Source organism: Bos mutus, chromosome X, assembly GCF_027580195.1.
Source record: "Bos mutus isolate GX-2022 chromosome X, NWIPB_WYAK_1.1, whole genome shotgun sequence".
NCBI classification, from domain to species: Eukaryota; Metazoa; Chordata; class Mammalia; order Artiodactyla; family Bovidae; genus Bos; species Bos mutus.
The window spans coordinates 27,741,376-27,766,334 of record NC_091646.1 but is presented as its reverse complement, the minus strand read 5'-3'; the positions used below and the strand labels follow the sequence as shown (position 1 = coordinate 27,766,334).

Sequence of the window (24,959 nt, the reverse complement as noted above, 5' to 3'; positions counted from 1 at the left end):
TTTTAATAAGGTTGTTAAATAACAGCTTATTTTTAATAGGGCTCTTAAATAACCCATATCACGCAAATAATTTTTAATTGAAATGCATCAATTTTCAATTCAGAGAGAAATGTTTCTGATGTCCAAGTGAAAAACAGTTTTCAACAAAGGCAGTTAGGCAACTTTTTATTTTTTAGACCAAACAACTCTTTGGGACAGTTTGATCTCAGTTCTTATGACTTAAAAATCAAGATTTGGGTTATTACTCCAATCTAAAATAATAGACTGCAATTGACACTAAACTAACAAAACAAATAACCATCCCTGTTCTTATATTAGCTGTTTTGTCACCGTTTTTTCATCCAGACTTGGAGAAAATTAGTGGGCAAAAGTGAGGATCCTAGAACATTCCATGTCCTCTGACAGCAAGACATAAAAGAAACAGAATCATGGTAGATGTAGTTGACTATCTCGGGAGTCCTGCTAACAGAGTATGTGCCAGAAACCTACAGCAGGGATAACTGCCAATACTTTCGTTCCTTCTACAGACAAGGCATCATGGTATAAATGAGGAATCAGGAGACTTGGGTTCTAGTTCTGAGTTTGCCGCTAATCAGCAATGTGTCACTTCCCCTCTCTGAGCATAGTTTCTCTTTCAGTTAAATGGAAGGGCTGGGCCAAATGATCTTCTGTCCCTTCCTACTCTAAAAATCTTACCATTTCTTCCAATAAAAAAAATGAAGAATGCTCAAAACATCACGTTTGTTTTTACAACATGTTCTCAGTGCCAGCCTTTAGTATGTGTATGCATAATCCACACAAAATAGCACAAACATTCATTTCACATATAATTTACCCAGTAAATATCTAGTTTCAAATCTACAGGTCTTAAATCATGTACCAAATACCATCAAGTCTGTTAAAACTCTCCTCAAATTAAAGATGAGGAAATGAAATGACTCATAGTCCAGGGCTTTTTTGTACTATACCAAACTTCCTCCTCCCTTTCCTGCTTTATCAAAAGATAGCATGATAGCAGAATATAATTCTAGATAGTGAAACTGATCTGGATTCAAGTCCTAACTTTGCCATTAGTTTGCTGTGTCACCTTGGACAAGTCACTTTCCTTTCTCAGGGCTTTGGCTTTCACATTTTACATGAAGGAGTTAAACTAGATGTCCCTTCCAGTTGTAACATGCTATGATCTTATAACAGCCCTATCTGACAAAACAAAATACACATTCTTGAAAGAGAAAGTGGGTATTTCTAGCCAAGAGAACTGAAGTTTGGGCTACTAGTTTTAAATATATGCATCAGTTCAACTTAGCAAGTTGGTCCTAAAGCATTTGACTCAAGTATCTCTTGGAGGAAATTACCTTGAATACACACACACACACACACACACACCCCAGTATGGGGTAGCTATGATGTACTAGAAAAAAATACTGGAGGAGGAGTCCAAAGAACTGGTTTCAAATCCCAGCTGTCACTTACAAGCTGTGTCCCCTAGGCCAATTTATTAACCTCTCTGAGCCTAAGGTTCTTCATTAAAATGGAGAAAAGAATAAGGAAATCTGACCTAAAATATCAATCAAAATAAATCATTGTAACTGTGATGTACACTGCAAAGCTGGACAAGTGGAGATGATCTCCCACTGTGGAAAAGTAGCTGCATTCAAATCAAGTCTTCCTATAAAAAACTGGACTGATTTTTTAACTTTATTAACTCTGAATTAAGAGTAGAACAACAAAGCTGAAGACACCATTGGAAGGGGAAAAGAAGAAAGAAATCAGCTTTAGGAAATGGATTGTTTATCTGGATTCTGCTAATTAACAAAACATGAGATAACTCTCAACAGCCTACTCAGTTTACTACAATCTGGTGAAATGTTCTGTGTACTCTAGAACATGCAATGCAAGGAACATTTCTTAAAGTGCCCAAACCGGGTCGGTTAACCTCTTAGAGTGCATATGGTGTAAATCTCTGAGTGTGTCTCAAGGGAGAGAAGATACTTCTAATAACCAGTATCTGATGATACCATATGTTTTCACAAATCAAGATTTCTCACTCATTTCTAGGTTGTTAGTTACCCAGCCAAGTTTCCTCACAGTACCTTATGCAAATAACAAAAACTGTCACAAAGGACAGAGGAAATGTTAATAATGCCAACCTTGTGCAGTCCTCTCAGTACTGCTAGTTCTTTTCAGATTAAATTCTCCAGTAGAGTTGAATTTCCTTCGAAATCCCCTCAGTAATGCAGGATGGAGCCTTGAAATTCATAGACTGACAGTAGTTTTACCCACAGAGCTCAACATCCTCAATATTTGGGCAGGTTAGAGTTAAATTCAGAAGGCTGGGTCCTAAGAGATGTTTTTACTTTTCACCTAGCATATCAAAGGATCAAAATGCTTGAGAAGTTTATTATTCCAGGAGGGAAGAAGTGACTAGCAATTCTATCAAAATGACTCATTCAGTTTAGATAAGTTAAATAACTCCAAGTTGTGCATACTTCCTCCCAAAGTAAGCACCCTGTGAAGTTAAATTTGCTAATTACAAGCAAGGAAGGAGAAGGGAATGAACACTGGAGTTCTTTCTGCCAGGTACTGGATTACTAGGCAGTTTACACAGGTCCTGATGTAGCCGTTATTCAAAATTAAATGTTACATTCATTGAAAAGAAACAATACTCATACAGCTCTAAATTTATTAAATCATATGATTACTTTAAGGGGAATACCAGGAAGACAAAATTTAATTTCAGAGGACTCCTATATACTTGGAAATCCAAGTGAATTTTCTATCCTCTACCATCTAGCTGTGAATTTGTTCCATATATTGAACTTAAAGGAGATTCAATGCCATCTCAAGTTTGGCCATTGCCATCTTCAAATCCCATACTAGTGATTTGAAGGTTGGTGGAAACACACTCATTAACGACCTACCAACGTACATTTTCTCTGCTTTTGTTGCTGTAACTTTTGGGGTACATATTATATATAATACCTATTCAGTTTTAGAACGACTTCTAGAATGTACAGATAATAGTAATTTGCATTAAGGTATTTCTTCCACGGGTAAGCTTGCAAATTGAAGGCCAGCTGACTTTTGGAACCATATTAGTGACTTTTACAGTAACATGACAAATTTTACCCATTTTCAAGTTCTCATAGCACGCAAATGTATTTCACTGCCTCTAGTGCCACACAAGACCAGTAGAAGAGTTCGGTGAACTCGCTTTAAACATTATTCCAACTGGGAAGAGTCGGGAGTGGGTCAGTAGAAGTCCCAGGCAAAGCGAAGCCTTCCAACTACTGTAGTTCCTACTCAGAATCTCCCTACTAATCACCACTAAAACATTTTGCAGAATTAGATAAAGAGCACCAAGCTGTGGCTCTCCTTCCAACCACAGATTACTCAGCACTTGTTTGTATCGCTGTAGTCGGTTGTACACATTTCTGTACGGCAACTCTTTTAAGACCGCAGTCTCGCTAATGGTAAAGGACCTCGTCTTCGATTTCCTCTGCCTCATGGCAAGGTGGTATTTTAATAAAACACCGCGGATCTAGAGTACATCAGCTAGAGGACTTTCCTAAGTAAACACCCAGTCTTCCCCCTCCCCGCGCTCCGCTCCTTTTCTTTTTGTGCAACCAAAAGAGGACGGCAAATAGGGAGTAGAGACACCTCTGAATCGGATAGGTAAGTTAGCGGCAAAAGAAGAAAAAAACAACCGTCAGTGCAATTCCTGTTACCGCTCCTTTAATCTATGGCCCCCAAGGCCAAAACGGATGTTTCAAGGTAAGCTCTGAAACCCTCAAATACACATCTCCGGCTCTCGAGCTCGTAAACTGTCCCACCTCGCAGAAAGCTGGACAAGAGAAAGAGGCTCCGAGAGAAGCCCGGGGGCCGTTTACCAGGGCCAAGAGGGAGGTTTGCCCGAGGTGGGCGATTGCCCTCCCCGGAACTCACTCTGAAGTAGCCGAGGGAGACGGAGAGGGGCTGCGGCGGCGGGACCTGGAAGGGGTGTAGGGGGTACGGCACAGGGGAAGCCAGGAGACGGGGACGCCTGGCTTCTGGGCCAGGGCTCCGGTTACTTACCCGATAGGGTCGCCGCCCTCTAGGTGCACATCTTCAGGGGCATCAAAGAATTCCTCCGTGTCGCTTTCCGACGCCATTTATAGGACACACCCGCGGGTGAGGGGGCCGGCGCCGCCTGGAGGGAGGGTGACTCTCGTCTCCTCCTCGTCGTCCTCCACCCCGGCGAACCGTGGGGAGGTGGGTCCCGGAGAGGATGAGGAGGGAGCAGACGATCTGAAGAGAGGAGCTGGACAGGGGGCCGCCGGCAACTGCCAGACTGAGGCAATAACCAGCAGAGCGGCCGTCTGAGGAGGCGGCGGTGGATCCAGGGACTGTTGCTGCCGCCGCTCCCGGCGATAGGTGTGTGAAAAGAGCTAAAGAGGCGGTGGCTCTCCTCAGTGGGGGAGGGCGGGCGCGCGGACGACAGCAGCTCCAATATCTCCCGCAGCGGCAATTACAGCTGCTGGGAGAGCTAGTTGCCCGCAAAACACGGACGCGCACCTACCCTCGCGAGATTTCGGGAGGGGCCGGTGGGGCGTGGGCGGAGCGAAGAGGTGGCGGGGGCGGTTCCTGAGAGGCCGAGCTCAGATTTCTGGTACTCGAGAAGCCTATCAAAACGGCGCAAGCGCCGTTGAGGGCGTTGGGTGAGGGCCGGAAGTAGTGGGGAAGGGTGGGGATGAGTGTTCTGAGGGGAGGAGTCTAGAGCCTACGCCTGAGCGGGGCTGTCCCCCGACTTTGTGGGAGCGCGCCTGATGTAGGTGGGGTCCGGCAGAGTGTCCCATTCACTAACTCTGCAATTCTAAAGAGAGGCATTTTTAGACGGGTGATTTGGAGTCTGCTTTTTTTCTTATGAGGAAATGGTGTCGGGATAAGTTGGCATTGTGGTTTAAATTTTCGTCGATTTAATTTATCCAAGGCCAGATTCCCAAACCCTAGGGGGTAGGCGGGTCCACCTCCTCTAGCGTTATGGGGCATAACCTGTGCTATTTAGTACAAGATCTCTAATTGAGATCTCTAGATAGGATCCTGCCGGCCCGAGGGTGGGGTCCAGGAGAGAGTGGGGAGTGTGCCAGTTCAATGGAGTAATGATGGATTTGTTGCTGGAGCTGAGCCACTGTAGGGCCTCCGGTTACTTTCTCTTTACAGATACCTATTGTTGCCCAGACTTAACGGGAGAGAAATTTTTACATACTGGTCAAGATGTGCATCAGTCAAATGGTAAATATATTGAGCAGATTCCGTTGCAAGGCTAAGAGCTTGTAACTTAATTCTCATCCTCGACTGCCCAGTGTCCAGTGATGAAAATAGAAAGGTGCTTATAAAAGACCAAGATGTTCTTTGTTAACGCATCATTGACTATCAAAGTGATAATGCTGACTTTATATATAATCGGGAAGCACATTTATTTTTCCAGCTGCCGAGACAGGAGGGCACTCGGAGCTGTTTGCACTACAATTGTTGCTCAAGATGGCGGCAGAAAAGCAACTGGAACCGGGGGCATGGCCTCAGAGAGGCTGGAATGGGATTCTAGATTCCTACGTGGAAAGCAACCAGGAAAACATCTGGGGTTACCTGGCGAGTTTGTGTAAAACCGAATGCCATATACTATGTATTCTTTAACACCCTAGGGAGTTGAGGGAAAACGCTGCATAATCAAATAGGGTAATATTTCTTGCACCAAACCTTATGATTATTCATAAGGGGTAGATAAACACCAGTAAGTAGCCACCTTCAGTTCAAGTCAGCTACTACTGTCAGTTAAGTTTAGGTTAGACTAAACTGACTGTCAAATAAGTCACTAAAAATAGAAAACAAAAATGTTTGGCTTCCAGAGCTTTTGGTATTTAAGAAGTGCACATAAGGGATTTGTGGACCCAATTATTAGCTTTTATGTGTTTTAAACATGCTAATTTTCTAGGTTTAAAAATATATCTCAAAGTACAAACTTTATTTTGTTGCTCACTATAAAGGGCTTTCCCAGGATGGTAAAGAACCCGCCTGCCAATGCAGGAGACCCAGAGTTCAATCCCTGAGTCAGGAAGATCCCTTGGAAGAGGGCATGGCAACCCACTCCAGTATTATTGCCTGGAGAATCCCATGGACAGAGGAGCCTTGTGGGCTACAGTCCATAGGGCTGCACAGAGTTGGACATGACTGAAGCAACTTAGCATACAATCAGGAAAGATACGCTTTTTTCCTTTATGGATTATGGAAAGATATAAGTAAATAAACTACCTGAATTTATTTTCTTCCTAGCTATGCAGCCCCAGCTATGTAATAGTTAATTTACATTTGCCTTAAAAATTAAAACTTGATGTCATGTTCTGTTCTAGGTGCTGAGCATGATTCAAAGATGAAGACAATTTACTTCCTGTTTCCCAGGAGCTCACAATCTAGCAATGGAGGAAAACACAGTCTCCTAAATTGGTGTTTTTCCCATTATTTCATACCATCTCTCTTGGACCTTTTAAGGTACCTTAAACATTATGTTTAGAAAAAGCTGAAATGAAATAGGAATGATAATCCAATAACATTTTTAGAGCTGTTCAAGTTATCTATTTAAATGCTTTTATCAATTTTATGAGAAAGTGAATTTCTGGAAACGTCAAAACACATGTGTACCACCTATGATCATTTTTAAAGATGTCAAAAGATGTATTTGTTTTGTCTTAAACATCTGTTCTTGAGTTTTAAGGCAGCAGATTTTAGGCTTAGTCCAAGGCTGTGGTTTTAAAGCTTTTCTCCTTATTAGAAATGAAACTCTTTAATCAAACCTGATTTCATACAAAGGTCCACATATCATAAAAATAAAAACTATTATAGTTGAAGCAGGGATAATTCAGGTTCCTGCCTGCTTGGCCTTCCTTGACTCTCAAGAGACTGCTGCAAGGCTCCATTAAAAAAAAAAAAAGTGAAAACTATTGGTCCAAAGCAGGCGTTGGTGAATTATGGTACCCGAACTCTGGACAAATCTGTCCTGCTGTCTGTTTTTGTAAAGAAGGTTTTATTGGAACATAACCAGCCGTACTTGTTTATATATTGTTTATGTCTGCTTTCAGAGCGGAGTTGAGTGGCTCATTTCCAAGGACTATAAAAACTACACAGTTCTAAGGCTGATGGGTTTAAGGAAACTTTTTATGTTTCCTTATCTGCATAGCATAAACCCCGCTTAGGGATTTCAAGTGCTAAAGTCACAGCCAGTGTATGAAATAACTTGTCTATGGTGTGGAATACTGGCTCTCGCCTCTTGTCAAGAATAATACAAAATGGCAGTATCTTTGGGGCCAGTTTTGCTCCAACCCCAAGAGTAATCACCTAGAACATCAGTGATAAAACTGTAATGCATGTAGGCCTTTGCATAAACAAGAGCTAAAGTGATAACCCAGGGAAAAACTTTTTTATGTACAAGGTTAGGTGATTTGAGCTATAATATTTACATGAAAAGATTTAATATTGCAACCACCATGAGAGTTTTTATGGATTTTAAAGTAGCAGAATCCATGGGAAAAATCATTCTGAAAATGGCCAAAACTTGTCAAGGCCAAGATTAAATTCTGTAATCATCAACTTTCAATCATCTGTTTGAAAAGTCAGTTGTGTTACAGATTATAATAATAAAACTTAAAAAATCTTTTGACTTTGAATTTTTATGCCTTTTTCAGGTCCATTCTACCTTCTTTTTTAAACGTCTTTATTGAATTTGTTACAATATTGCTTCTGTTTTATGTTTTTTGACTGTGAAGCATGTGGAATCTTAGCTCCCCAAACAGGTATTGAACCCACACCCCCTGCATTGACAGGTGAAGTCTTAACGCCACTGGACCACCAAGGAAGTCCCCACCTTCTTAATGATGGTTTATGTTAATATTAAAATCAGTTTTCGATCTCTGAGCACACAAGAACTGAAAGTAGAGAAAGAGTCTAGAAATGTGTCAAGAGACACAGAGAAGCCAGCCTGGAATTTAAAATGTGTTACTGATGTGTAATGAAATATTTTTTAGCCATATATTACTATTCAGGACCCTGGAAGAAAGCTAACTGGAATTATGTTAAACCAAAAAAGGGAATTTATTCACTTACATAGTTAAGTACAGACTGCTCTAACACTTGTCTGTTCCTTTGTGACTAATGTATTAGAGGACAATTTAAGTATAAGATGAATTTTGCATTTTCTTATGGGCAGTTTTGTCAGCCAGAAACATTAGGTGAAAACAGAAAACTAAACCCAGATGAATCAAGTTGCAGAGGAGTACATAAAATACACATAGACCTCAGCCATCTACCAGTTGCCTCACTTCTTTGTATGTTTTCAGTTGCCTCACTTCTGTGTATGTTTTGAGTCATACCCATCCACATCTAGTGTTGCAGCTTTTCACCTGATTTCAGATAACTGTCCATCTGTCACCTCACAGTAACTCATAACTTGCAACCCTTCTGATACCAATTTCCACAAGCAAGCTTCAGGTCTTTTTCAAACTAAAGCACCATGTTTATTGTAGTATTTTTGTATTTTGTAACCAGTTAGCATGTAAAACTGTGCTACCATTTTCATTAAGTTCATACCTTTTTTGTGTATGTGTCAGTGACAAAGTTTTAAAATCTTGTACTCCTAGTCCCATTTCCCCCATAAGCCCTGTGATTTTTACTGAACAACTTTGCATAGTGCAGTAATTTTGGGGAAAGCCTATGTTGTATTATAGCAACACTGACTGTAGTCCAGATGAAGTAGCTTCAGGCATAGTGGGATCCAGAGTCTAAGAGATCTCAAAACTTTCTCTTTCATCTTTGCTTATCTTTGCTTCTTTTGTGCTTAGACTTCAATTTTCCTATCACAGACAGATTCCTTTTTGTTGTCAGCAAAGCTGACTGTAGGCAATTGGTTTATACTGTCTTAATAATTCTCAGTCCTAAAGGAAGTAAGACTCTCTCTCTCCTAGTGTTGATATATTAAATCTCAGGGTCTATGTTGATTGGTCTTAGGAAACCCCTGTAGCTAAGGGAAAAGAGACTCTGAATTTTCAGGCATGGGTCAACTGATTCCCTGCCACACACCATGGAGGGAGAGACTACTCTAATCATCTTTCTTACTAGGACCACGTGGAGTATGCAATGGATGTTTTTTCCAAGAAAGGGTTACTAGCAGACAAGAACAATGTGCTAACCGCCAGTCGTTAAGGGGTAAGTCTCTATATTCATTGACGTGACAGGAGCTGATAATGTGTTAAATGAAAACAGATGTTATGAAATAATTGCATGAAGAATAATTCCATTTATGAAAATTATTTATCTATGTATCTATATGTGTATATAAGCGAAGAGAGTTCTGGAAGAGTGTTCCCAAATGATTAATGGTGATTGTCTTTGGTTGTTGATTAAAATAATAATGAAATTTATGGTTATTTGTACCTTTATAAAATGACTCAGTTTTCTACAATGAATATGTGTTACTGTGTAAACGAGGGGAAAATATTAAAAGAAAATATATAACCAATTATGTACAAGGTAGACTTACACATGAAATGAAAATCTGAGATTCATTTCCAATATAAGGTATTACATGTGTCACACTTAGCTTCTGGAACAGTTTAATAAGTGCCACTAAGAAAATGAACTTGGAAAAAATACCCACAAAGAAAATCTTGGAATGTAATTATTCTACTGATAAAAATTCATGTTTTCTACACTGCAGGCCTGACAAACAAAGAGAATGGTAATGATAATTTCTAAAGCAACTGTGAAATGATGCACTGATGTGGAGCTTCTAGAAGCAAAGTATAATGTTAGAGGTTCACTTCTAAATAATATGGACTAAGAATAATTTTGTTTTTCAAAACGGTAAGTAGTAATATATGACCTAATCTAAATTGAGAGAAACTAAGACATATGAACTTTATGCTTCAAAAATTCACTCCAGGTCAAAATCTGAAGAAGAGATCTTTTATTTTTCTTTCGTGGAAGAAAAAGAGTATATACATTCATACATATATATGTATTTTTTAATTGGTGAAATAATCTGCTGGCAAACATTTACATAGAAGTATCAGTCAGGCTACTGTGCGCATGTGTGTGTATGTGCATATACAGTTTAATTGAGTTTACTATCTTATAGCAAATGAGCCATGTTAATGAGAGAAGTGTCTGAAATAGTAATATTGCTCCAAAAATTAAAGCAACTGGTTGATATTTCTTTTTTTCCCATTTTTATGGTATTTATCTAAATAGAAACATCCCAACATTGGGGTTTATGGTAGGCAGAATTTTAAGCTAGACCTCCAAGACTGCCTCGCTCCGTCTATACACACGTCTTCTCCCAGTTATTTAAATCAGTGCTAATCCATCTGCTGTTGTGATGGGATTGTGCAGATGTAATTAAAGTTCCAAATCAGTTGACTTTAAGATAGAGGGATGATACTTGTGAATCTGACCTAATCACATGAGCCCCTTGAAAGCAGAGTTTTCTCTAACTAGTGGGAAAAGAAAGTCAGAGAAATACTCTCTGGCAGGCTTGGGAAGAAAGCAAACATCTAGGAAAAAAAAAGAAAGAAAGCGAACATCATACTGTGTGCTGACTTTGGGGGCCAAGACATGTGAAATGTGGCCTCTAGGAATCAAGAGTAGCTCCCTGCTGCTAGTAAGGAAATGGGGACCTCAGTCCTCTGGCTGCAGGGGTATGAATTCTGCTGATAACCTGAATGGGGTGGGAAGAGGACCTCAAACTCCATATGAGAAAGCAGCCTAGCTGACACCTTGACTTCAGCCATGCTTGACCCTGAGCGGAGAGCCTAGCCACACTGTACCCAGACTTCTGATTTACAGAACTATGAGCTAACAAATGTGTCTTTTTTTTTAGGCCATTCAGTTTGTGGTGATTTGTTATGAAACAGTAGAAAACTACTCCAGGGATAAATATCCTTATCTTCCCTCTGCTGGTTGAGAACCACGAATATAGGTAGGTCCTGGAAAAACAAGTGTAACACATCAGCAGGTGCTGTTTGCTCTCTGAAGTCCTTGAATGCACTTGGGAATAAATGTCACCCTGGAAATGAACATTATGGTATGATGTAACAGAAGAAAAAACAGTGAGTTCAGAAAAAAGAAAAAGCTGTAACATGAATTTAAAATATGAAAGAAGTATCTTGCTTCACATACACTCACACACACAGTACACCTAAAATTCAACCCCGTTTGTAAATATTCTCTAGAACCTCAGCAATCTTGCTGCCCATGTGATGTTAGGGACTGTCTGGTTCCCTTTCTTCTGTAGTCTTTAACCACTGAGTGAACCTGCTTGCTTTTAGAATTTAACCTTAGTTTCAATGTTAATCTTACTATTGACCTTCCAGTATTTTTATCTGGCTTTACTGTGGTTGCTTGATTATTCATTCATTCAACAGAGGGCTTGATATGTGCTAGGCATTGTATTATTAGTAGGTTAGCAGTGGTATAGTTTAGTCCTTCTGTGATGAGCTTTTCATCTCTGTCACCTACACTTGAACTCTGACACATGTAACCCAGATGATCTGGGAATTGAGCTTCTAGTGGTCATTTCTCAGTCCCTGAATAATTAAATCCCTAGCTTTTCATTTATGGCTTTTGCCTGTGTTCCTCATCTTTGAAGCCTAAACTTCTGGTTACCAGCCTTCTCCAGCCTGCCTTGACCACAATCTTCCAATATTCCCTAGCTAGTGCTAAGTTCGGAGAAGGCAATGGCAAGCCACTCCAGTACTCTTGCCTAGAAAATCCCATGGACGGAGGAGCCTGGTAGGCTACAGTCCATGGGGTCACTATAAGTCGGACACGACTGAGCGACTTCACTTTCACTTTTCACTTTCACACAATGGAGAAGGAAATGGCAACCGACTCCAGTGTTCTTGCCTGGAGAATCCCCTATGGAATCGCACAGAGTCGGACACGACTGAAATGACTTAGCAGCAGCAGCAGCAGTGCTAAGTTATGGGCTTGAAATCTTTTTGCCAGATCTGTTTTCCTACTTCAGTCATCCTATCCACCTGGGTCACATTGGCTGGCCGTTCTGGTTGGTCAATATCTCTTCAATCTTTAGACCCAGCCTGTCCATATACTTCTTTAAGTTGAGAAATAGTGGACATAATTTTAGGTTTTCAAAAGTTCAGCAAAGTTTTATAACTATAATGGTCATTTTGTCAAAAGTAGGCAATTTGTTTAAAAACTAATCATGGAGCTGATCTCAGTCTTGGACAAAAGTCTGAAAGTCATGATGTAAGTAGAGGGATGGGGGATGAAAAGGAAATAATCATTTGTTCTATACCAGTGATCTGGCTGGCATTTTACATGTTATCTCAGTGATTCAATTCTCTAACCTTTCCCCACTGTGCTGTTTTTTAAAAAAATTTTTATAGGAAGGGACCTGAAGCATGGTAGCAGGGTCAGAATTTGAACTTAGATGTACCTGGCCCTCAAATTTATGCTTTTCCTAGTATTCTGCATCAAAATGCAAACTTTTCTCTTTTTTTCTTTTGGAGATTGCAGAATGGTCACGCTAGGACAGGATTAACAGAGCTCACCTACCACTTTAGGCTCTGAAGGAAAGATCTGCGTTGACTATACGTAATCTTACTTCTGGTATTCTGAAAGATAAACCATTAGGCTTATTCAAGCAACTGTACTCAATTGTCTTTGCTCCTTTTGAAGGTGACATGAATGGACACTCTAATTGTGGTCTATCCAGGATTGTCATGTGGGCAAATGAAGGGTTGATATTAGCCTAGTAAGTTTAGTAGAGTGAGCAAGTTCATTAAGGGTGGCCTGAATGTAAAGACTTGTATATTTCACTAACTTTGGAAAATGCTTAGCCATTCTCTCTTTCTTATTATTTTTAATATTTCCTTATACGACTTCCATTAGATGCTTGTTGATCCTTTATATGTTGATAAAGACATATATCCTCCATACGTCTTTACCTGTCTTTCATATTTTCCCTTGTGTATGCTGCTGCTGCTGCTAAGTCGCTTCAGTCGTGTCCGACTCTGTGCGACCCCATAGACGGCAGCCCACTAGGCTCCTCTGTCCCTGGGATTCTCCAGGCAAGAACACTGGAGTGGGTTGCCATTTCCTTCTCCAATGCATGAAAGTGAAAAGTGAAAGTGAAGTTGCTCGGTCATGCCCGACTCTTAGTGACCCCATGGACTGGAGCCTACCAGGCTCCTCCGTCCATGGGATTTTCCAGGCAAGAGTACTGGAGTGGGGTGCCATCGCCTTCTCCTCCCTTGTGTATATTATGATATTTATTTGTGAACATGTGTTCCTTGGAACTTTTTCTTTGGACACTGAGACCTGGGTTTAAAGTGAATTCTTCTAGAGGAGAGTTGCATTTGCTTCTACTAGTCACCCAGGAATATTGCCAATCCACAACTGTTTTAAGCTAAATTTCTCGTATGAGATGTTTTGGCCATAGATTTCTGGACCCATATGATTTATGGACCCAGAGCTGCCTGGGATTATGATGTCTGAGGGGAATTTCTCTCTCTTTGTCTCTTATACCCAGAGCCAAAACCAGCGCAAGCACCTATCTCTACTATCTGCCTCTGGGTGGTAATTTTGCCCCCATTCATCCATTAAGAGCATCACCCTTTGGGAGTCTGACTATAAGCAGAGAAGGAAAGGGATGGTGTATGCCTGATCTAACTGCTAACCTTGCTTGCCTCCCAGGATTTGTCTTCTTTGTCCCTTGCACCTGCCTGGCCCTTTAAAACTACTAGGAACCAGTAGTGATCCAAAGGTAGATGCCATCTTCAGAGCTTCCTTTTTTATTCTGAATCAGCGGTGACATATCCTTACTGGCTGTTATTTTCCCACTATCTCAACCATCAGCCCTGAATTTAAAAGAATATATTCTATCTATCATACCTGTCTATCATTATCTGTCTATATATCTGTCTACTTATTTTAAGATGTGCTAAACTAGAGGTACTTCTTTGGCCATCTCTTTTGGCATATTACCTCAATTCAATTCTGTTCTACAGAAAGATGTTTGGATAGGTAGATTAAGATCTGTACAGTTATCATGGAGGCAGTCTTCCAGGCAAAAAGTAAAACTGATGATACAGAAGCTCTTCTTCTAGGTTTATATCAATTAGGCCATTGCTTAGTTGTGGTGGATGTGTTTTTACCAGATTTATCATATCTTCAAAAAAACAAAGAAGTTTGAGGCCTGGATCAGGTAATGTGATATAATTACTTCTACCAGCAGCAGATCCTAAAGCAGACACTTTCTGGACTAGAGAATTGCAGAACGTAGATCAAAAACTGGGTAGGAGGTGAGACTCCTTTTTTTCCAGAAGAGCGTAAGGATAGCTAGTCTGCCCAGGAAGTGTGGAGATTCAATTTATTTGAAACTGAGCTACTTTCTTACTGAGGAGCCATAACCTTTGTCTAAGAAGGGGTCAGTCATTTCTTTGATTGGAATCTAAGTCTTCCTCTTTTGGGTATACATTGGTTAGTGAACAGCTATTCAATGTCCATCATTTTGGTTGAGGGATGAATGTCAGTGAGGCTACTAACAGAAACCCATTTCCTCTGGTCATGCACCATATGTGGGAAACTCAGAGTCTAAGTCATATTTCATACCACCCTGGGAAAGACTGCTGCTGCTGCTGCTTAGTCGCTTCAGTCATGTCCGACTCTGTGCGACCCCGTAGACGGCAGCCCACCAGGCTCCTGCGTCCATGGGATTCTCCAGGCAAGAGCACTGGAGTGGGTTGCCATTTCCTTCTCCAATGCATTAAAATGAAAAGTGAAAGTGAAGTCGCTCAGTCGTGTCCGACTCTTAGCGACCCCACGGACTGCACCCTACCAGGCTCCTGCGTCCATGGGATTCTCCAGGCAAGAGTATTGGAGTGGGGTGCCATTGCCTTCTCCAGGGAAAGACTCTAGATCCCATCAATTTCTGAGGATGCCCATTGTAAATCCAAAAGTCATTCTGTGGGCCAAAGGATAGAAGGGAAGAAGTGATTAAGTAGTAATGAGCCACCCGAGGACTAAGAGTTGGGATGGTCATGGAGGGTGTTTATGGTGTTATAAAGGAAGAGTTTCATAGTGAGAAAAATAGGAGAATTTGTTTTCAGCTTAGATTCAAAACCGTAAGTGGCTTTTCCAGCAAAATGTATTGAAAGTGCATCTCCTATTGTCCTACCTTGAAAAAGACTGATTTAAAAAAATAAGAGACTCCTACTATTCCAGAGAATATAGATGCAGAATGCTGTTTAGCCCAGTAATTCTCAACCTGAATTTACTATCCTGTCCACAAAAATGAGTCTTGTCAAAAGCTCAGCCACCTTGGATAGAGGGCACACATCAGTTGATTTTCATATATCCCCTTGCCTCCCCACTGCCTCTCTTTTGGAACAATCAGATTAGACATTAATGAAAGTATTGCAAAATCTGGGACTTCACTGATGGCTCAGAGGTAAAGAATCTGCCTGCAATGCAGGAGATGCAGGTTCAATCCCTGGGTCGGGAAGATCCTTCAGAGGTGGAAATGGCAACTCACTCCAGGATTCTTTCCTGGAAAAAATCCCATGGGCAGAGGAGTTCATGGTGTTGCAGAGAGTAGGACATGACTGACTGACTAAACACACACACATTGCCAATTCCAGTTAACTAATACACTAGGTAGTCAGCTGTTCACAGAACACATTGGAAGGATGTAAAGCTTAACATAGAAATCGTTTAATTTTCCATACTTAGAGCAAGTACACATGATTCTTAAGAAGCACCCTGAAGCTAGAATTGGATCTCCCAGGTCAGTCAGCATCGGAAAGTAACTTGGCAGATAGACAGTGATCCTTGGATCCTTGAAGGAAAATGTATACAATTCCTTAGAAAGGAGAATATGGAGATTGTTATCAAAACCTGCCATAGACCCTTATAGTTTGTTTTATCTAAATATATGTAGTAAATAAACAAGCAGAGTGTATGTGTGTGTATTATGTATGAATGAGTAGGTATATGGTTCTTGTTAGAGTTCAGTTCAGCTTCAGTTATTCTCAACAGATATTTTTGCTGTCTTCATAAAGCCCCAAGATAAAGAACTCTACATACTGTTATAGGTATATAACCTGATGACCATGGTCAAGATCGTAACACCTAGAGTAAAGAAAGCTGGAAATTCCCTGTGGTCCAGTGGTTAGGACTCTCTGTTTTGCACTGCCATTGGCATGGGTTCAATACCTGGTTAGGGAACTAAGATTCTGCAAGCTGTGTGGCGTGGCCAAAATAAAATATATAAATAAAGTAAGTAAGGAAAGTTGTGTAAGCAACATGTCTTACTGCAATGGTTTTCAAACTATATACTCTTCTAGGGAGCTGTTTAAAATATAGATCCTGGAACTTCATCCTGGGCCTATTGAATTCTGATTTCTGGGAAGCCCCTGAAATTAGCATTTTAAGAAGCTTCCCTCAAGTGACTGTGATGCAGGTAGTCCTTAGATAACACCTTAAACAAGATCTAGTTGAGGAAGTGTCACATTATATTTGCATATTTGGTCATCAGACTGAGGATTCTAGCCATAAACACTCAGAGACATCTATAGGAAAAAAATGCCTTCCTTCTTCAAAGTGACTGTGAAATTGACGAAGGAGGTCTAAAAGTGGGACTATTAAAGAAAGTATAAATGTAAGAATCTTAAGTATATGTAAATATTTAGTGGCAATTAGTGTGTGTAGGGCGGTACTTTTTTTAAAACAAAACTATTTTTGGCTGCGTTGGTTCTTCAGTGGGGTGCACAAGCTTCTCTTTCTAGTTGTGGCCCTAGAGTACATGGGCTCAGTAGTGGCTATGCTCAGGCTTAGTTGCCCTCTGTCATGTGGGATCTTAGTTCCCTGACCAGGGATGGAACCTGTGTCCCCTACATTGCAAGGTGGATTCTCAACCACTGGACCACCAGAGAAATCCCCTGGGAAGTACTTTTGAAGATGTGTATTGTTCAAGCCTGAATGAGGGAAAGATTGAACTACAGGAAGGTAAGGACATGGAACCTCACGTAGTGGGTGGGTAATACCTAGGGGTAAACTTGTGAAAAACAAATCCAAAATCCAAAAGTGTATTTTTTGGAAAGAAAGAGAAGAGACGCAAAGTGTAGGATGGCCAGAGTCAAAAAGAAGCTCAAGAGCACTGGGTACAGAATATATGATGAATGCCAGAAAGTACAGCAGCCGGGGAGAATCTGAAGAGAAGCAATAGACAGAAATGGCAGACCACTCAGGATGCTCTAGTCCTGGGGACAGGACCAGGAACAGTGTGGGAGCAGGACTTCTGTCACAAGCCGGGAGGAAGAGATAGAAAGAGGACATCCTGGGAGCAGCCAGAGGGAAGCTAACCAAGTGGGTGATGAGAAGTGGTCAGGAAGTTAATGCTGTTTCAAGCTGAAGTCAAAAGTCATGTGTGTTGAAGGCCAGATAACAAAGGACTTTAACTCCTTAAAGACCAAAAAGGAAATTAAAGCTTATATTGTAATCTGGGTCTGGAAGGTGGAAGTAGGAAAAATTAATTAGAAAAACTAAACTTTGTGGTCAGGGTCTAGGGACTGTTGTCACTCCCCTGTTTTATAGGAAGTATTAGCAGTGTTCTTACCTGGAGAATCCCAGGGACAGCAGAGCCTGGTGGGCTGCCATCTATGAAGTCACACAGAGTCGGACATGACTGAAGCGACTTAGCAGCAGCAGCAGCAGTGAATGCTGGAAAGACCTACTTAGTGGTTCAACCTGTGCAAAGTTGAGCAACACTTTGTGAAAAAGTGTTAGTCGCTCAGTCATGTCCGACTCTTTGAGACCCCATGGACTATAGTCCACCAGGCTCCTCTCTCCATGATATTTCCCAGGCAAGAATATTGGAGTGAGTTGCCATTTCCTTCTCCAGGGGATCTTTCTGACACAGGGATCAAACCTGTGTCTCTTACCTCTGCATTGGCAGGTGGGTTCTTTACCATCTGAGCCATCAAGGAAGCCTGAGCAATACTTTGCCATCACCACAAATGTAAATAACTTTTCCTCAAATTTTCCTCTCAATGCTTTAAATTTACTTGTGTCTGAGATAGACCAAGAGAGTTGGTCAGTAGAGAAAGCCCATTATAGGAGGAGCCCATTATAGGCTGTCCAGATCCATTTCATCATATCTGCAACCCCAATAAGCTTTAAGTTAAAAAACAAGACGCTTACCCTTTAAGTCCTGAAAATAGGAAGAATATTTGCCATTTTTATTGTCAAACAGTCCTCCTTAGGGGCTTCCCAGGTGGCTCAGTGGTAAAGAAACTGCCTGCCAATGATGGAGATGTGGGAGACATCAATTCTTCAGTGCTCAGCTTTCTTTATGGTTCAACTCTCACATCCAAACATGACTACTGGAAAAACCATAGCTTTGACTAGATGGACTTTTGTTGGCAAAATAATGTCTCTGCTTTTTAATATGCTGTCTAGGTTGGTGATCGGAGAAGGCAGTGGCACCCCACTCCAGTACTCTTGCCTGGAAAATCTCATGGACGGAGGAGCCTGATAGGCTGCAGTCCATGGGGTCGCTAAGAGTTGGGCACAACTGAGCGACTTCCCTTTCACTTTTCACTTTCATGCATTGGAGAAGGAAATGGCAACCCACTCCAGTGTTCTTGCCTGGAGAATCCCAGGGACAGAGGAGCCTAGTGGGCTGCTGTCTATGGGATCGCACGGAGTCGGACACGACTGAAGTGACTTAGCAGCAGCGGCAGCAGGTTGGTGATAGCTTTTCTTTCAAGGAGCAAGCATCTTTTAATTTCGTGGGTGCAGTCACCATCTGCAGTGATTTTGGGGCCCAAGAAAATAAATCTGTCACTGTTTCCATTGTTTCCCCGTCTATTTGCCATGAAATGATGGGACCGGATGCCATGATCTTAGTTTTCTGAACGTTGAATTTTAAGCCAGCTTTTTCACTCTCCTCTTTCACTTTCATCAAAAGGCTCTTTAGTTCCTCTTCGCTTTCTGCTGTAAGAGTGGTATCATCTGCATATCTGAGGTTATTGATATTTCTCCCAGCAATCTTGCTTCCAGCTTGTGCTTCATCCAGCCCGGCATTTTGCATGATATACTCTGCATATAAGTTAAATAAGCACGGTGACAATATACAGCCTTGACGTACTCCTTCCCTGATTTGGAACCAGTCTGTTGTTCCATGTCCAGTTCTAACTGTTGCTTCTTAACCTGCATACAGATTTCTCAGGAGGCAGGTCAGGTGGTCTGATATTCCTGTTTCTTTAAGAATTTTCCACAGTTTGTTGTGATCCACACAGTCAAAGGCTTTAGCATAGTTAATGAAGCAGAAGTAGATGTTTTTCTGGAACTCTTTTGGTTTTTCTATGATCCAATGGATGTTGACAATTTGATCTCTGGTTTCTCTGCCTTTTCTAAATCCAGCTTGAACATCTGAAAATTCTCGGTTGAACATACTGCTGAAGCCTGGCTTGGAGAATTTTGAGCATAACTTTGCTAGTGTGTGAGGTGAGTGCAATTGTGTGGTAGTTTGAACATTCTTTGGCATTGCCTTTATTTGGGATTGGGATGAAAACTGACCTTTTCTAGTCCTGTGGCCACTGCTGAGTTTTCCAAATTTGCTGGCATATTGAGTGCCACACTTTTAAGGCATCATCTTTTAAGATTTGAAATAGCTCAACTGGAATTCCATCACCTCCACTAGCTTTGTTTGTAGTGATGCTTCCTAAGGCCCACTTGACTTCGCATTCCAGAATGGCTGGCTCTAGGTGAGTGATCACACCATCATGGTTATCTGGATGGTCATGAAGATCTTTTTTGTATAGTTCTTCTGTGTGTTCTTGCCACCTCTTCTTAATCTCTTCTGCTTCTATTAGGTCCTTACCTTTTCTGTCCTTTATTGTACCCATCTTTGCATGAATTATTCCCTTGGTATCTCTAATTTTCTTGAAGAGATCTCTAGTCTTTCCCATTCTATTTTTTCCTCTATTTTTTGCATTGATCACTTAGGAAGGCTTTCTATCTCTCCTTGCTAGTCTTTGAAATTCTGCATTCAGATGGGTATATCTTTCCTTCTCTCTTTTGCCTTTTGTTTCTCTTCTCAGCTATTTGTAAGGCCTCCTCAGACAACCATTTTGCCTTTTTGCATTTCTTTTTGTTGGAGATGGTCTTGGTCACTGCCTCCTGTACAATGTCACAAATGTCCTTCCATAGTTCTTCAGGTGCTCTATCAGATCTAATCCCTTGAATCTATTTGTCACTTGCACTGTATAATCATAAGGGATTTGATTTAGGTCATACCTGAAAGGTCTATTGGTTTTCCCGACTTTCTTCAATTTAAGTCTGAATTTTGCAATAAAGAGTTCATGATCTGAGCTACAATCAGCTCAACTCAGTTAGGCCTTCACATTTCCTCATGGGCCAGAAATCTCCAAATTGTGTTTAGGCACTCGTACCCAGGATGAAGTTCCAAGTTGTTTGGTGTCTTCTTTATTGTGGAAGGACAACAACAGATGTCCTCTATTTCCATGGTCTCTCAGCTCTCTCTCCTAATCACAGAAATATCTTCAAGTCTTGGTGTTGGGCTGGGTGAGCTGTCCTCAGGACTTTTTAGCTAAGCAGCTGTTGATAAGAATGTGATGGTGTAATGGAGGCATCTAGGGAAGCTGCTGTGGGGATAAATTGTCCTTGGTCATAGGATTGAGTCTATCTAAAAAAAGAAAATTTTAGGTGGCTTCATTGTACACTGTGTCGCCTACCAGGCCCTGGAATGCTGCTGCATGCCAGTAGTAAATGTATCCCCACAAAATAGGGCTAGCTGAAATTATAAATAGCTTCTAAAGAGACTTATTATTTCCTCTATAATGTTTTTTTTAATAATAAATTAGTTTAGGAAGCTAAAATTACGATAGGTATATCTTTGAGCAGATTGGTTGTTAGTGACAGTCATGTTCTTTTACACTATTGGTGACAATATTTAGTCTAAATCAGCAGTAAGATTTTTATGTTCTTTTTTGGGGGGGCGGGGAAGGGGGTGTTGTGTGGCATGCCAAATCTTAACTCCCCAATCAGGTATTAAACCTTTGCCCCCTGCAATGGAAGTAGAGTCTTAACTGCTGGACTGCCAGGGAAGCCCCAATTCCTATGTTCTTATAATGTAATACTTCCTCATATTTTTACAAAAGAGATTCATATGACACAAAAATATTAGTGGAAACTTGTGTTTTTATATCATTGGGAGGGTTTATTCACTTGTTCCTTCATTTCTTCTCCACAGGTACTAGGATTGTAAAATTGAATAAAACATAGCTTACTCCCTCAAAGACCTTAGAGTTTAGAAAGGAGGACAAATATACCTAAAACTGGTTGAAATACAGTGGAGTTTTAGAGATATGTGGTAGCAGTGGTTCTCAATCTCGGTACATGTCAGAATCACCAGACAAGCTTTGACAAATCCTGATGTCCAGGCAGTTCTAGAGTGACTGTCTTTCCCTGAAAAGAGAAGGAAACTCCATAGCTGAATTTTGAAAGATGAGTAGCTTACCAAGTTATAAAGAGGAGGAAGGACATGGTAGACAGGAAATACACACATGGGGGAACTTCAAGATTGTAGACATCAGATCTTAGCATGGCTAGAAAACATGCTGAGAAAGATGTGTTTGGAGAAGTAGGCAAAGAGATAGATCTTAAAGGGCCCTAAAGAGATATTTATACTTTATTATGTATGGAGCCGCTGAAGGGTTTTAAGCAGGGGACTGCCATGATCACGGTCAGCTTTGGGGTTTTGAAAGCTCATTCTGGTGGCAATGTTAAGGAAGGAGTAGACAACCCCAAACTGGGTCAGAGAGACCTGTTAGGAGGTTACTATACAAATCCAAATGAAAAATCCTATGGGTCTGGTCTAAGGCCATGGTAGTAGGGATAAAGTAGAAGAAATGGGGGCTTCCCTGGTTGCTCAGTGGTAAAGACATTGCCTGCAATGCAGGAGACTCAGGTTCAATCCCTGGGCTGGGAAGATCCCCTGGAGGAGGAAATGGCAACCCAGTCCAGTATTCTAGCCTGGGAAATCCCATGAACAGAGGATCCTGGCAGGCTACAGTCCATGGGATTGTGAAGAGTTGGACACAACTTATCAACTAAAACAAAAGAAAACAAACATAAGAAATGGTCGTGAGAAATATTTAGGAGGTAAATCAGTTTGGAGCTTGGAGGGGACACAGGGGAAAAGAAAGCATGGGATTGTGGAGTTTCTCGTTATGTGTCTGGGAGAATCCATCTCCCAGAATAATGGAAATAAAAATAAACAAATGGGACCTACTTAAACTCAAAAGCTTTTGCACAGTAAAGGAAACAATAAACAGAATAAAAAGGCAGCCTACAGATTGGAAGAAAATACTTGCAAACGATGTGACCTATAAGGGATTAGTCTCCAAAAGCTACAAACAGCTTATGATGCTTAACAGCATCAAAACAAACAACCCACTTAGAAAATGGGCAGAAGACCTGAATAGACATTTCTCCAAAGAGGACATACAGATGGCTAATAGGCACATGAAAAGATGTTCAATATCGCTAGTTATTAGAGACATGCAAATCAAACCTACAATGAGATATCATCTCACACCAGTCAGAATGGTCATCATCAAAAAACCCACACACAGTAAATGCTGGAGAGGATGTGAAGAGAAGGGAACCCTCCTATGTTGTCGGTGGGAATGTAAATCGGTACAGGGACTATGGAGAACAGTATGGAGGTTCTTGAAAAACCTAAAAATAGAGCTAACATATGACCCTGCGATCTCACTCTTGGGTATATATGCAGAGGAAAACATGCCCCCATATATACAAGCACCCCAGTGTTCATTGCAGCACTGTTTACAATGCATGCAAGAAACATAAATGTCCATCAACAGAGGAGTGGATAAAGAAGACATGGTACATATATACAATGGAATATTACTCAGCTATTAAAAAAAAGAAATAGTGCCATTTGTGGCAACATGGATGGACCTCGAGAGTGTCATACTAAGTGAAGTTAAGTCAGAGAAATATCTATGACATCCCTTATATGTGAATCTAAAAGAAATGATACAAATGAACTTACTTACAAAATAGAAACAGACTCACAGACTTAGAAAACTAACTTAAGGTTACCAGGGGGAAGGGATAGTTAGGGACTTTGGGAAGGTCATGTACACACTCAGTTCAGTTCAGTTCAGTCAGTCAGTCGTGTCTGACTCTTTGAGACCCCATGAATCCCAGCACGCCAAGCCTCCCTGTCCATCACCAACTCCCTGAGTTCACCCAAACTCATGTGCATCAAGTCCGTGATGCCATCCAGCCATCCCATCTTCTGTTGTCCCCTTCTCCCCCTGCCCCCAATCCCCCCCAGCATCAGAGTCGTTTCCAGTGAGTCAACTCTTTGCATGAAGTGGCCAAAGTATTGGAGTTTCAGCTTCAGCATCAGTCTTTCCAACGAACACCCAGGGCTGATCTCCTTCAGAATGGACTGGTTGGATCTCCTTGGAGTCCAAGGGACTTGCAAGAGTCTTCTCCAACACCACAGTTCAAAAGCATCAATTCTTCAGCGCTCAGCTTTCTTCACAGTCCAACTCTCACATCCATACATGACCACTGGAAAAATCATACCCTTGACTAGACGGACCTTTGTTGACAAAGTAATGTCTGTGCTTTTTAATAGGCTATCTAGGTTGGTCATAACTTTCCTTCCAAGGGTTAAGCATCTTTTAATTTCATGGCTGCAGTCACCATCTGCAGTGATTTTGGAGCCCCCAAAAATAGAGTCTGACACTGTTTCCCCATCTACTACCCATGAACTGATGGGACCAGATGCCATGATCTTCGTTTTCTGAATGTTGAACTTTAAGCCAACTTTTTCACTCTCTTCTTTCACTTTCATCAAGAGGCTTTTTAGTTCCTCTTCACTTTCTGCCATAAGGGTGGTGTCATCTGCATATCTGAGGTTATTGATATTTCTCCCGGCAATCTTGATTCCAGCTTGTGCTTCTTCCAGCCCAGTGTTTCTCATGATGTACTCTGCATGGAAGGAGGTTCGTGACATTGTACAGGAGACAGGGATCAAGACCATCCCCATGGAAAAGAAATGTACACACTGCTATATTTAAAATGGATAACCAACAAGGACTGACTGTATAGCACATGGAACTCTGCTCAGTGTTATGTGCCAGCCTGGATGGGAGGAGGGTTTGGGAGAGAATGGATACAGGTATATATATGGCTGAGTCCCTTTGCTATTTACCTGAAACTACCACAACGTTGTTAATTGGTTATATGCCAACACAAAATAAAAAGTTTAAAGTTTGGGGAAAAAAAAAGAAAAACATCATGGACAGGAACAGAAGTCAGAGTGGAAGTCAGTTTGAGGAGGCATGTGTTTGATTCTAGTGTTGAGTTGAATGTGAGGTGGTGAATAATCATGAAGAAATTGCAAGGCTTCACTTAAATACATAGGACTGGACATTTGAAAAGTGGTCAGAGCAAGTGATAGAAAGCTTAGATTCGTACTCATCGAAATGATAGGAACTGTGGGAGTAAATGGATTCTCTGAATTTTGACAGTTTTGTTTCTTCCTTCTTTCTTCCTTACCTTACCTGATGGCCCTCTAGTGACAACAAGCACACACGATACTGGATGCTTGGGGCTGGTGCACTGGGACGACCCAGAGGGAGGGTAGGGGAGGGAGGAGGGAGGAGGGCTCAGGATGGGGAACATGTGCATACCTGTGGCAGATTCATGTTGATATATGGCAAAACCAATACAATATTGTAAAGTTAAAAAATAAAATAAAAATAAGAAACAAAAAGTGCCTCAACTCAGTTAATGTTATCATGAAATGTATCTTCAGAACCCTGATTTGGTCAAAATATTATTGT

At 41.1% G+C, this 24,959-nt stretch overlaps 1 protein-coding gene and 1 long non-coding RNA gene across 2 annotated transcripts in view; one reads left to right on the top strand and one right to left on the bottom strand.

Moving 5' to 3' along the window:
- The window catches only part of WDR44 (WD repeat domain 44), a 94,665-nt gene extending 90,112 nt beyond the window's left edge, over nt 1–4,553 (bottom strand). The window contains exon 1 of the mRNA XM_005887360.3: nt 4,075–4,553. Coding sequence (XP_005887422.1) covers nt 4,075–4,151 — 77 coding nt within the window. The 5' untranslated portion in view covers nt 4,152–4,553. The remainder of the gene's footprint in view (nt 1–4,074) is intronic.
- Nucleotides 4,554–5,096: 543 nt separating this feature from the next.
- LOC138986397 (uncharacterized) lies at nt 5,097–24,737 on the top strand. Its single transcript, XR_011463243.1, has 7 exons — nt 5,097–5,271; nt 6,387–6,525; nt 9,145–9,231; nt 9,743–9,888; nt 10,904–11,002; nt 19,471–19,554; nt 24,064–24,737. It is a non-coding gene; the product is annotated as an uncharacterized lncRNA (long non-coding RNA).
- Nucleotides 24,738–24,959: the final 222 nt, after the last annotated feature.